The 12,492-nt window shown below is 37.4% G+C and overlaps 1 protein-coding gene across 5 annotated transcripts in view; it reads right to left on the reverse strand.

The window, feature by feature from the left end:
- Positions 1-8,918, reverse strand: part of ino80 (INO80 complex ATPase subunit) — a 36,482-nt gene extending 27,564 nt beyond the window's left edge. For 2 of the 5 annotated variants that reach the window (XM_054618673.1, XM_054618672.1), the window contains exons 1-20: positions 8,791-8,918; positions 7,498-7,563; positions 6,910-7,101; positions 6,510-6,670; positions 6,296-6,363; positions 5,918-6,064; positions 5,656-5,776; positions 5,311-5,516; positions 5,144-5,197; positions 4,835-5,038; positions 4,495-4,693; positions 3,931-4,019; positions 3,605-3,820; positions 3,111-3,191; positions 2,534-2,629; positions 1,578-1,637; positions 1,290-1,432; positions 632-716; positions 410-527; positions 138-223 (exon numbers count right to left, since the gene is read on the reverse strand). In XM_054618673.1, coding sequence (XP_054474648.1) covers positions 138-223; positions 410-527; positions 632-716; positions 1,290-1,432; positions 1,578-1,637; positions 2,534-2,629; positions 3,111-3,191; positions 3,605-3,820; positions 3,931-4,019; positions 4,495-4,693; positions 4,835-5,038; positions 5,144-5,197; positions 5,311-5,516; positions 5,656-5,776; positions 5,918-6,064; positions 6,296-6,363; positions 6,510-6,670; positions 6,910-7,061 — 2,286 coding nt within the window. In that variant the 5' untranslated portion in view covers positions 7,062-7,101; positions 7,498-7,563; positions 8,791-8,918. The remainder of the gene's footprint in view (positions 1-137; positions 224-409; positions 528-631; positions 717-1,289; positions 1,433-1,577; positions 1,638-2,533; positions 2,630-3,110; positions 3,192-3,604; positions 3,821-3,930; positions 4,020-4,494; positions 4,694-4,834; positions 5,039-5,143; positions 5,198-5,310; positions 5,517-5,655; positions 5,777-5,917; positions 6,065-6,295; positions 6,364-6,509; positions 6,671-6,909; positions 7,102-7,497; positions 7,564-8,790) is intronic. The other 3 variants (XM_054618674.1, XM_054618670.1, XM_054618671.1) reach the window with 3 other exon arrangements.
- Between the last annotated feature and the right edge of the window lie 3,574 nt (positions 8,919-12,492).

Consider the following 12,492-nt stretch of genomic DNA (forward strand, 5'->3'; position numbering starts at 1 on the left):
GGAAAACCTGAATCACTATTTTTCCACATGTTTTTGTCATTTTGAAAACAGAGCTAATGCTATGGCATAAATGTCCCAAAAAATTAGCAACTCTGGACCAGAAGCTAGTTTTCTGCAAACGGAGTTCGCTCCCCTACCTTGTCTGAGAGCTCGTTCTCAACATCCTTCTTGATTCTGCGCAGCATGAAAGGCTTGAGGATCATGTGCAGTCTGGAAAGTTGGTCTGAAACACAAACATCGAACAATGGTGTGAAGCTGTGGAGCAGATTACACGCAGCGCTGAGCAGAGATTAAGAGTTCAATGTTGGCACGCAAATAATAGAACATCCGTACATATGAGCTGGAAAATATAATAAAAAAATGTAAAAACTTGAACAAGCAGCAGTGAGGAACATTGTTTTGTACTCACTCTCGTCGATGGCAGACTTGTTTTCAGCGTGGCTCTCGATGTCCTTGGAGAACCACTCGTTGAACTCTTCATGGGAATCAAACAATGTAGGCATGATGAAGTGCAGCAGGGCCCACAGCTGAGGGACAGTAATAACACACCGTCAACAGTTCCGTCTTTCTCACAAGGTCTCACATGAACATGAACACAAACACAAACACAAACACACACACACACACACACCTCAGCCATTGTGTTCTGGATGGGCGTCCCGGTGAGCAGCAGCCTGTTTCGACACTGGAACTGCAGAAGGATTTTCCACCGAACACTGAAAAAACACAGGGGGGAACAGATCTGTAATCACAGCAATTACTAAAAGTGTGGAACACGAGTTTATGTTTCTCATTTATAGACTACATTTTTGATTTTTTTTTAAGAGTTTAGCCAGTCGCTGCTGCTCTGCATGTTCTGGCCAATTTATTACATATCAAAACTCTTTAAAGGAACCCCTGTTAGCACTGACAATCTTGAAACTCACCATGTTATTATATATGACTATGTTTTTTCTGTGTAGTTAGTGAAGCACTACAAAACTACAGAAAGTAAGTATAGGAAAGAAAGTATTCTGGACGGTATCTGCTAGAACTAGTGGCTGAATCTGGGGCAGGAAAAATGTATCACTCTACAAAACCTTTCCTGTTTTCTTTTGAAAACAGAAACAAAGTGGGCTGAAACACGTAAATACAGCAGTATGGTCCTTTAAACTCTGAAAAGTACCAACATGATGATCATGTATAATAATTATTGTATTGAGTATCAGCATATTTTAACACACCTGAACACCTGCGATGTGTTTTGGGAATAAAGTATTAAATGATGAACTTGCTATTTTTTTTTTTACCTGGTGCTGCTTTTCAGTGCCTGGGCCTCATCCAGAACCATGTACTGCCACTTGACCCTCTGAAAGTACTTCACGTCCTGGACCACCAGCTGGTAGCTCGTGATCACCACATGGAACGGCGCATTTTGAGTGTAAAGGGTTTTCTGTTAAAATAAAAGACATACATATGAAGAGACGGGGATTAAAAGACTAGAAGAGTGAAAGAACATCATTTATAGAGAAAATACAATAAAAGCATAGCATTGTATCTCCACAACTCCATGCTCATTCTCTTCATCGGTTCCTTACCTGGCTCCAAAATTTCCGAATCACCTTACGATCATGTGGATTCCCCCAGTATGGCAACACCTGATGGAAAAAAAAAATCAGTTAGGTTAAAACACGAGGAAAAAGTGAATCAGACTGTCAGGACACTCACATACTCTCCACTACATTCATACGGCGCTTTTCCTAAAGCGCAAACATTTGTAAGTAGCAATGTAATGGAAACAACCTCAGCGATGTTCCCTGGGGAAACATTCAGGCAAAGCATCATGTATGAATCACAGCGTCGGCCGCTGAGTTGTTGATGCAGAATGCGATGTGAAAGGATTTACACATCATTACATCATTCAACACACGCTGGTATTCCATTGTTTGCAGTCAGTCTTGCTTTGAGTGTTCAGGAAGCTTATCTCCAAATTGTGTAATGGGGTCTTTTCACACCTCATTAGCAAAACAGACTGCAATTGATGTATTTTTTCAAACTTGCGGTGAAAAATTGGGCAAAGTTGAGTGTTGAGCACAGTAAAGAGCTCTTCATATAATGGTGAGTGTGTGTGTTTGTGCATTTAAGAATCGCTGACACATTGATGTGTTTGATAAATTGGGGTTTTTTTACATTCAAGAATGAACACAGCCAGTCGGGGGCCAGTTAAGACGTGCACAAAGATTTTACAAGTGCAGTCACTCAACAATCAAAGTGTTAAAAGCTTTGGAGTCATGAGTTACCAGCAGTGTTACCAAAGTCCTAGTGCAACACTGCCCCCTAGTGGATGGTTATAGATATGCTTGCAGCTTAGAGCCTCTTATCCTCAACATTTCTCAGATTAAAGACAGAATTTCTAACAAGAGCAACGCAGCACTTGAGTGTAAACAACAAAAGAAAAAAGTGAAAATGAGGGTGCCAGGATTCCTGCGGATGTGTGTTTTTCTGCAGGTGTTTCCGCCGGCGCGCTCACTCGGCAGCGTGGAGGAATTCTCACCTTGAATTTGGGCACAAAGCGGGTGAACTCCTGGTGCCAGTTGTTGAGCGTGGATGCAGGAGAGATGATCAGGAATGGACCCCAGATGTTGTCTCTCTGTGCAGGAACAAGACAAGAGAATAAGTCGTCAGCTGTCACTGCAGGTGGTCTTTGTGTGTGTGTGTGTGTGTGTGTGTGTGTGTGTGTGTGTGTGTGTGTGTGTGTGTGTGTGTGTGTGTGTGTGTAACCCCAATAACAGGAAACCCTGGAGGAACACAGCATGCATTTTCCTGTCAGCGATTGATCGACACTGTAAAGCACACATTTCCCATAAATTCCACTTTTTCTCCTTTCGGTGTACTGAGACCAAACGATCAAAAGAGTTGGCAAATCAGCTGTTCACAACAATGAAATAAGTCAATGAAATTCAGAGCCAGAAAACAAGGGACTCTTTAAAAGGATGCAGGTGCACGAAGGAGCTGGATGTGTGATGTTTTCCGTAAAATCGGCGACAACAGCAGAGACAATTGAATATTCCACAAAGCTGTTTTGAAAGCGTACGATGAATGAAAGCCTTTGGCCCGGTGCTCCCTCTCACCTCTGCTAAGTGAGCCAACAGGGCGATACTCTGCACCGTCTTCCCGAGTCCCATCTCATCTGCCAGGATTCCATTGATTCCCTGCAGAGAGAGAGAAAGGAAAGCAAAGGAGGAAATAAAGCATTCAGCGTGTCTAAATATGCATATACCGATAGGGAATCATTTGAATGCCCCCCCCAAAAAAACCTGCAATGAATATAAAAACAGAAAAAAACATCAAAACTGTTATAATAGATTTAGAAATACGAAAAAAGAACATTTATGCAGAACATCTGGTGACCAAAAAGGACACATGCAACTTATCTGTTACGTTAGTGGTTTCACACCATATGAGTGCAGATAATTCAAGGTTATTCTACTAGCATATTATGAACATACTCTCCAGAAAACATTAGTATAAAGCTGTTTTTTGTTAAGAGAAAATATTGCAAAGAATTCAAAACACAAAAACCTTCCCGGACAGGCCTCTTAATGTCGGAGATGGTTGCGTGTACCTGTTCGTAGAGGTTGGCCAGCCAGTTCATGCCCTTGAGTTGGTAACCCTTGAGTTTGCCGATGAAGATGTCGGGCTGAGGAATTTCTTCCCCCGCGTGGATGGACGGGTTGGCGAGGCTGTAGCTCTCTCCGAACCCGCAGCCGGAGGACGGGCCAACGGCGGCATGTACCGACGCGCAGCGACTGTCCTTAGCCTCCTCATCGAACATCCGCGTCTACGGGGAGAGATTTGGAGATTAGCACAGTAAAAGTGTGTGTGTTTGTGTGTGTGTGTGTGTGTGTGTGGGATGAGTGCACCTCTGAGGGTGTGTGCGAGTCCACTTACTCTCTCTTGATGAATCTGGAAGGCTTCTTTGGCGTTCCTCAAGGCCCGGGACTTGTAGTAATCGCTATCTGAAAAGGCATTACGATCATCTTAAAACAAAAGAATCAAATTCAATCTCACATTTTATTTCCGATACACGAAAGCATTTATCAGTGTAAAACAATTATTAATGAATATATTACCATGTACTTCCTAATTAAGAATAAAAAAACAATTGTAGAGTGTCATCAATAGTAAACAGTGGATTGTAATTGGCAGTAAGAAGAGATCTGTTGGTTGAAAAACGATATTTTTTTTGTATTTCAATGGACAGATATCCTCGTTACTCAACAGCACATTAAACTGTGGGGAGGGAAAAGCATGACATACGATCTACAGAGAGGAAATTAGCTTAGGATGCAATAAATATAATGATAACTGGTCCATTTGCCATTTAATTTGATGGGACATATTTCAGGGTATTTGATGAGCAGATGATTTACTGACATCAACTTTCAAAATTGAGTTACTAACTTAGTCTGCTACATTAACAGAATGATGAACAATGAACAAATCTGTTCGTACCATAGTCCTCCTGTCCCATGTTGACCATAACACCTCCCCCGATGTCGATCTGTCTGTGGCCCGCGGTGTCTTCCAGCTTTCTCAGAATTTCCTCCTGAGACATTTCCCCGTCTGCACTGCTGGCTTTACCGCCCATGAAGTGAGCATACAGCTCTGTCTGGGTGATGAGGAAGTTCAGTTTACGCTGCTGCCGCTTGGCCTGCGAGAGAAAGAGAGACAGCTTTTAATATCACCAATCAAGATGTTCAGTGTAATGTATTTGAAATATTTACAATTCAAAACCTTTTCAAGTGTTCAAAACTGATATTAATGCATGTATTTCTGGTTCAATTCCGCCTACTTCTTTCATCTCTTCGTCCAGCTTGCGTTGCTCCAGGGCCTCCTTCTCCGCCCTCTTCCTGTGCTCCTTCTCCACTTTGTCGTACTTCTTCCAGTAGAGCATCATCTCCTTGGTGAGGCGGCGGGCGCGGGGTAACGTCTCCTTGCAGTTCTTCTGGGCCTGGATAGCTGCACGGCGAACCTCTCTCATGCACTGATGGGCCAACTGGGACAAACAAAACAAAACAGAGGTTAAATGTTGAACTTTATCTACAATTCAACTTTTAAAAAGTTGATTTTAACAACACAGTAGTGTCTCCGCTTAACATACCTTTTTAGCATTGGTCAATACTAAGTTCTTAGCAGAGGTCTTCTGCTTGAAAGTCTGCAAAATAGGCATAACAGGATTATTAGGACTTTCAACAAAGGTAAATAATATTTAAACAAAACAAACTAGAAATTCGTGACCATCTTTTTATCAAGGTTGTGCATACGAACCTTGGGAATCTCCTTTTTGGCGATGGTGAGCCAGACCTTACGTCGCCGCGCGTTCAGCTGCTCGATGGTGAGATGCTTCTTCTTCACCACGGGCAGCGGAGCATCATGGGAAAACTTTGCGAAGATCTTGGTGATATAAGGACGCCCATCATCCAGAAACTCTCCCTCTCCTCGTTTCTTCTTCTTCTTCACCTTTTTCAATTTGGCTAAAAAAGAAGAATGTGACTGATCAATATTAAAGCGTGACAACTCACTCCAATATTATTACTTTAGTTCGTTACTCCCTAGGGCATCACATAATCACGACAACAACATATCCCAGTTATTCTTTTTTATTGTCTTTACCTTTGAATTTCTTTTCATCTTTGATTTTCTTCTTCTTCGGGCCCAGTAGGTGGCGCTGCTGCTCATAGAAGGGGTCATGGGAAGAGAGGAGTCCAGTGCTGTAGTACTGATATTGGTGAAGCTGTAGGACAAATACACACAGACAGATATTACAAAAACATACGTCAGAGGTATTATTCATATCGCCAGACACTGTGTTTATGTGTGTGTGTGTGTGTGTGTGTGTGTGTGTGTGTGTGTGTGTGTGTGTGTGCTTTTGTACCTCCTGGTCAGAGTGGAACTTGCTCTGATGCTGCCTGGTGTAGCGATGTAACCGCAGCATGTCATGCAGCTCCTCCCGGGACAAGCTGAAGTCAGAGTCATCCGAGTCTGTGTCTGAGTCTGTGGTGTCGTCACTCAACAGAATACTCTGCAGGAGACGGAGCAGGAACATGGTTAAAGACAGCTGATGGTGTACTGAATACATACAGATATAAAGTGCTCGAGAAAGGAGGTGAACGTAGCAGTGAAAAGTTCTGAACAAGGGGGTGAAAAGAGGGGCAACATCAACACTCATCTCTGTCTATTAATCTATTCGTTATTTGTGTAATCTACTAATTCTTAAACCTATAGTACGATAGAGAATATGTCCATAAAATACCTTAAGCCATTTCCTGTTCTTCTTCAGCTTGGAGAAATTGTAGAGGTTTGTTTTATCTGCCTTTTGATCTGTGGAGTTTACAGTGAAAAATGAAAAATGAAAAATCACAACATATATGTGCATGACGATGTCTCCAATGTTAAATGATACAAGTGTGGCTGTGCATGTGTAGTAACACTTGAATAACATAAATACTATACTGTATGTATCTTACCTTTACCCTGCAGCAGAACTCCATTGAGGGGCTTTCCCTCTGACAACCTGTCCCCTTGGTCACATGACTCACTCTTCACTGTCAAAGCTGTGTGCTGACTGAGTGAGGGGTCCAGGGACAGCCCTGTCTCCAGTGCACCATCGCTGTCGTCACTGTCATCACTAGAACACGAGAAGCATGTAGCTGTAAGCCCACTCTTTGCATCCTATTTATAAAAACATTAAATCTTCTCTTTGGATATTTGGCTTGTAGTCTAAATACAGTATCCATGACAGCGGGACATTATGTGGTAGAACATTAGATACTAATGACACGATCTACTAGCATGAGCCATCTTGAAACTGCAGCACCTACTGAAACTGAAAAGTGTATGCAAACCCCAGCTCCACTTAGCCTTTACCTGGTTATGTCTCCGTTGAAGATGGCGGCTGTCTGGCGCAGGAAACTGTCCAGCCTCAGGGATCTTTCCAAGCGCTGCAGGTAGAGAGGTTTGGCCAGGCCAGAGCTCCCTGATGCCCCCGCCTCCAGTCGGCCACCCTGACCTGACGCCATGCACCACAGACACCTCTGCCCAGCAGGGCAGCAACTTTTACTGAAGAGAGAAAAAGTAGAGAAGAGATAGAAAGAAAGATGGATCAAGGTCAGAATGAGCAGCACAGGACGCTCTACTGTTGTATGTAATTCACCAGAAACATAGCAAGAACTGGATGTATCCAGCTTAAAGGATTTGCAAACGATTCATAGAGGTGTCATAGCCAGCTGCTGAAATTTGCGTTCATTTTCACAATCCAAATTTTCTCAGCTAGTCTCGGATGTGGGAGATTCTCTCTTTATAGCTTCTGCTGCTGCCAACGTCTCAAATTTTGTCATGGTAACACTATGTCCATTTAGTCCAAATACCAGGATGCTCTCCTCCAATGACCGTGCATGCAGTGTGGTAGCGACAGATAGTTCACTGAGCAGAACACAGTATAAACAGTGGACCCACCTTCTCAGTAAAGGATGCCATTGTTCTTGATTCCAAGATTAATGATCAGACAATTGTGAAAATCTCCTACAAAAGGAAGAAGGCCATAGTCACGTGACAACATCAGTGTTTTTTATGGGGAGCTCGTGCAAGAACTTTTTTCCCACAATTAAATATTTTCTGCACAAATGTGAAAATAAACAAAAAAAGAAACCAAAGCTCATGCAGCATTACAATGCATTTAAACTGTGCATGCTTTGCTATCATGTCTATGATATAATGTTGAATAGAAAAATGCACTGAGTGTATATTCTACTTGTTGTTTAGCTCTTTACACTGCATAAAGTCACTATTTTAATATCAGTGCATTCAGTTTATTAAAAAAGGTCAGACTGGACACAATCACATAGAAATCAACATATAAAATGTGACTTAATGCCCAAGCATTACTGCATTGCCCAAGTTATAATTTCATGGTACAAGAGCTTATTTTAAGTGTCATTTGTAATAAAATACTCATTAATTCACTTTAATCAGAGTAAAGTGAATTAATGAGTATTTTATTACAAAAAACTGTGTTATGTGTGTGTGAGAGAGAGGAAGGCGCTTATTAAAAGCCAAGAACAAGAGTTTATTGCTCATTTTTTAATTGTAAATAACATGTATCACGTTGTTACTATGATTAGCTTGTTAGCATCTCCAGGCTAGCGCTAGCCAGCGAGCTAACTAGCTAACCAGCTAGCTCGCTAGCTAGCTAACCTTGGACGGCGCAGTGTGTTGTAGCCTGCATGCTAACGACCGTTGGTTGTAGCCTGCATGCTAACGACCGTTGGCTGTAGCCTGCATGCTAACGACCGTTGGCTGCCTCGTTTGCTAGCCAACGGTCAAGGTGCGCGTGACACTGTGACAGCGTTACTGCTTTACGTTAACCACATTCATTAATTAAGTTTAATTATTTAATTATCTACGCATCCAGCCTTTATAACGGCTGCCCTACCCTACTCCCCCTCCTCTAATGTGGCTTTTCATTTTTAAACGTTACGCCCGTTTGGACACCAACGGCCGCTCGCTCCATAAATACGAAGCATTCAAATATCGGGCCTGTCTCTTTAAGGCCGCCGCCTCCTCCCCGCCTAAACGGCTGTTTTAAGATGATATTGGTGTAACGGCTATTGCATGAACGTTCTATCGGCGCGTCGTGCCCTTGCGGGTGGGGGACTCGGTTGCCTGGTGAACGGAATGATCCCCCATGTTTTAATTCTCCCTCCCGGCCATCTTCCCCCCGCCATAACGTCCACCAAGGAGGTCTCTCACCTCAGCCCCGTGTCCCCCTTTTTTCGCGTCTCTCTCCCCGCTGCTGCCGACTCTCGGTTCTCTGACTCCAAAATGGCGGTTTGAGGCGCCGAGCGAGTCTGTGAGCTTTGAGTCGGCAGCAACAGCAGAGAGGCGGCCACTTTCTGTTACTGAGAGAGCAGAGACACGACGCCATGGCGAGGGTACAGCAAGGAGCAGGCGTTATAATCGAGCCCAGAGACAGGGACGCTCGCTTGCCGGTGTCTCAGAGGACATGTTTGTGACAATAAACCACTGTTGCATCTCTCATGTGTGTCCTATAAGCGTTCATCCACCGTGTGTGTGATTTATGGCCCTGTATGAGCAACAAATGCCAATGAATCGATTAAATTCCGATCTCGATTAGTCGGGTCTGATCACTGCGAAGATTCCCGAGCTACGTCTGACGTCATCAGACGGGAACTCCGTTTTAGGTATGGCGAGGGCCGCTGGGATGCCCAGAGTAAAACTGGACAGTTTTAATATCTTTTGTATTATTAAAAGCTGATGATTTATAATAATTTAATAATATTAATTATGCTTATACTGAAAAAAATATTTACTTTAATATTATTATTTTATTATTATTATTATTATTATTATTATTATTATTATTATTATTATTATTATTATTACAACAGTACCAGTCAAAAGTTTCTCATTCAATTGTTTTTTTATTTTTATTTTTATTTTTATTTTTTTCTACATTGTCAAATATCTACATTGTCTCATTCAATTCAGAGTAAAACTGGACAATTTTAATATAATAGGTTTTTAATATCTTTTATATTATTAAAAGCTGATGATTTATAATAATTTATAATAATTTAATAATATTAAAGTGCACTATAATTATGCTTATACTGAAAAAAATATTTACAATTATTTATTATTATATTATATAATAGGTTTTTAATATCTTTTGTATTATTAAAAGCTGATGATTTATAATAATTTATAATAATTTAATAATATTAAAGTGCACTATAATTATGCTTTTACTGAAAAAAATATTTACTTTAATATTATTATTTTATTATTATTATTATTATTATTATTATTATTATTATAGTACCAGTCAAAAGTTTCTCATTCAATTGTTTTTCTTTATTTTTTTTTTTTTTTTTTATACATTGTCAAATATCTACATTGTCTCATTCAATTCAGAGTAAAACTGGACAATTTTAATATAATATGTTTTAATATCTTTTGTATTATTAAAAGCTGATGATTTATAATAATTTATAATAATTTGATAATATTAAAGTGCACTATAATTATGCTTGTACTGAAAAAAATATTTAATTTATTATTATTATTATTATTATTATTATTATTATTATTATTATTATTATTATTACAGTACCAGTCAAAAGTTTCTCATTCAATTGTTTTTATTCTTTATTTTTTTTTTATTTTTTTCTACATTGTCAAAGATCTACATTGTCAAAGATGTTTTTATCTAATCATAAAAAACACACCTTCTCATTCAATTCAGAGTAAAACTGGAAAATTTTAATATAATAGGTTTTTAATATCTTTTGTATTATTAAAATCTGATGATTTATAATAATTTAAATAATATTAAAGTGCACTATAATTATGCTTGTACTGAAAAAAATATTTACTTTAATTTTATTATTATTATATTATTATTATTATTATTATTATTATTATTATTATTATTATTATTACAGTACCAGTCAAAAGTTTCTCATTCAATTGTTTTTCTTTATTTTTATTTTTATTTTTTTCTACATTGTCAAAGATGTTTTTATCTAATCATTGTCTTTTGCATTTAGGAAAGCTAATAGTAAGCATGAGTTAATGAGATATTCCTGTGTTTCTGTACCTTATTACAGTTGTAATATCAAAAGTTTGGACACACCTTCTCATTCAATTCAGAGTAAAACTGGACAATTTTAATATAATAGGTTTTAATATCTTTTGTATTATTAAAATATGATTTATAATAATTTAATAATATCAAAGTGCACTATAATTATGCTTATACTGAAAAAAATATTTACTTTAATATTATTATTATTATTATTATTATTATTATTATTATTATTATTACAGTACCAGTCAAAAGTTTCTCATTCAATTGTTTTTCTTTATTTTTATTTTTATTTTTTTCTACATTGTCAAAGATCTACATTGTCTCATTCAATTCAGAGTAAAACTGGACAATTTTAATATAATAGGTTTTAATATCTTTTGTATTATTAAAAGCTGATGATTTATAATAATTTATAATAATTTTATATTATTAAAGTGCACTATAATTATGCTTATACTGAAAAAAATATTTACTTTAATTTATTATTATTATTATTATTATTATTATTATTATTATTATTATTATTACAGTACCAGTCAAAAGTTTCTCATTCAATTGTTTTTCTTTATTTTTATTTTTATTTTTTTCTACATTGTCAAAGATCTACATTGTCTCATTCAATTCAGAGTAAAACTGGACAATTTTAATATAATAGGTTTTAATATCTTTTGTATTATTAAAAGCTGATGATTTATAATAATTTATAATAATTTAATAATATTACAGTGCACTATAATTATGCTTATACTGAAAAAAATATTTACTTTAATTTATTATTATTATTATTATTATTATTATTATTATTATTATTATTATTACAGTACCAGTCAAAAGTTTCTCATTCAATTGTTTTTCTTTATTTTTATTTTTTATTTTTTTCTACATTGTCAAAGATCTACATTGTCAAAGATGTTTTTATCTAATCATAAAAAACACACCTTCTCATTCAATTCAGAGTAAAACTGGACAATTTTAATATAATAGGTTTTTAATATCTTTTTTGTATTATTAAAAGCTGATGATTTATAATAATTTAATAATATTAAAGTGCACTATAATTATGCCTATACTGAAAAAAATATTTACTTTAATTTTATTATTATATTATTATTATTACAGTACCAGTCAAAAGTTTCTCATTCAATTGTTTTTCTTTATTTTTATTTTTATTTTTTTCTACATTGTCAAAGATGTTTTTATCTAATCATAAAAAATGCTGTCTTTTGCATTTAGGAAAGCTAAGCCATAGTAAGCATGAGTTAGGTATGAGATATTCCTGTGTTTCTGTACCTTATGAGTACAGTATGTACAGTACCAGTCAAAAGTTTGGACACACCTTCTCATTCAATGGTTTTTCTTTATTTTCTTTATTTATTTTTTTCTACATTGTAGATTAATATTGAAGACATCCAAACTATGAAGGAACACATATGGAATTATGTGGTAAACAAACAAATGCTCAACAAACCAGAATATGTTTTATATTTTACATTCTTCAAAGTAGTTGAATGAGAAGGTGTGTCCAAACTTTTGACTGGTACTGTATTTTTTACATATTATTAATAAACATGTTTTGTCACTTATAATAGTAATGATTATGTGATAGACACAAATTGTTCATGGTGTTGGCAGGGATCCAAACAATGCTTTCTGTCACAGTAGCCTAAACTCACGTCTTCCTAAACACAGCTTGCACCAAACCATCAGTTAGTCACACTGCCTAAGTATGGTGTTGTTCATGTCCTGGTTCAGCTCACTGATGAGCTGTTATTTTGGACTCCTACAGGGAGATGTAGAAGCCCTCCTGAGGAACTTTGATAAAGGGTATTGATTTCTCAGAG

This window comes from Anoplopoma fimbria, chromosome 18 (assembly GCF_027596085.1).
Source record: "Anoplopoma fimbria isolate UVic2021 breed Golden Eagle Sablefish chromosome 18, Afim_UVic_2022, whole genome shotgun sequence".
NCBI lineage: Eukaryota > Metazoa > Chordata > Actinopteri > Perciformes > Anoplopomatidae > Anoplopoma > Anoplopoma fimbria.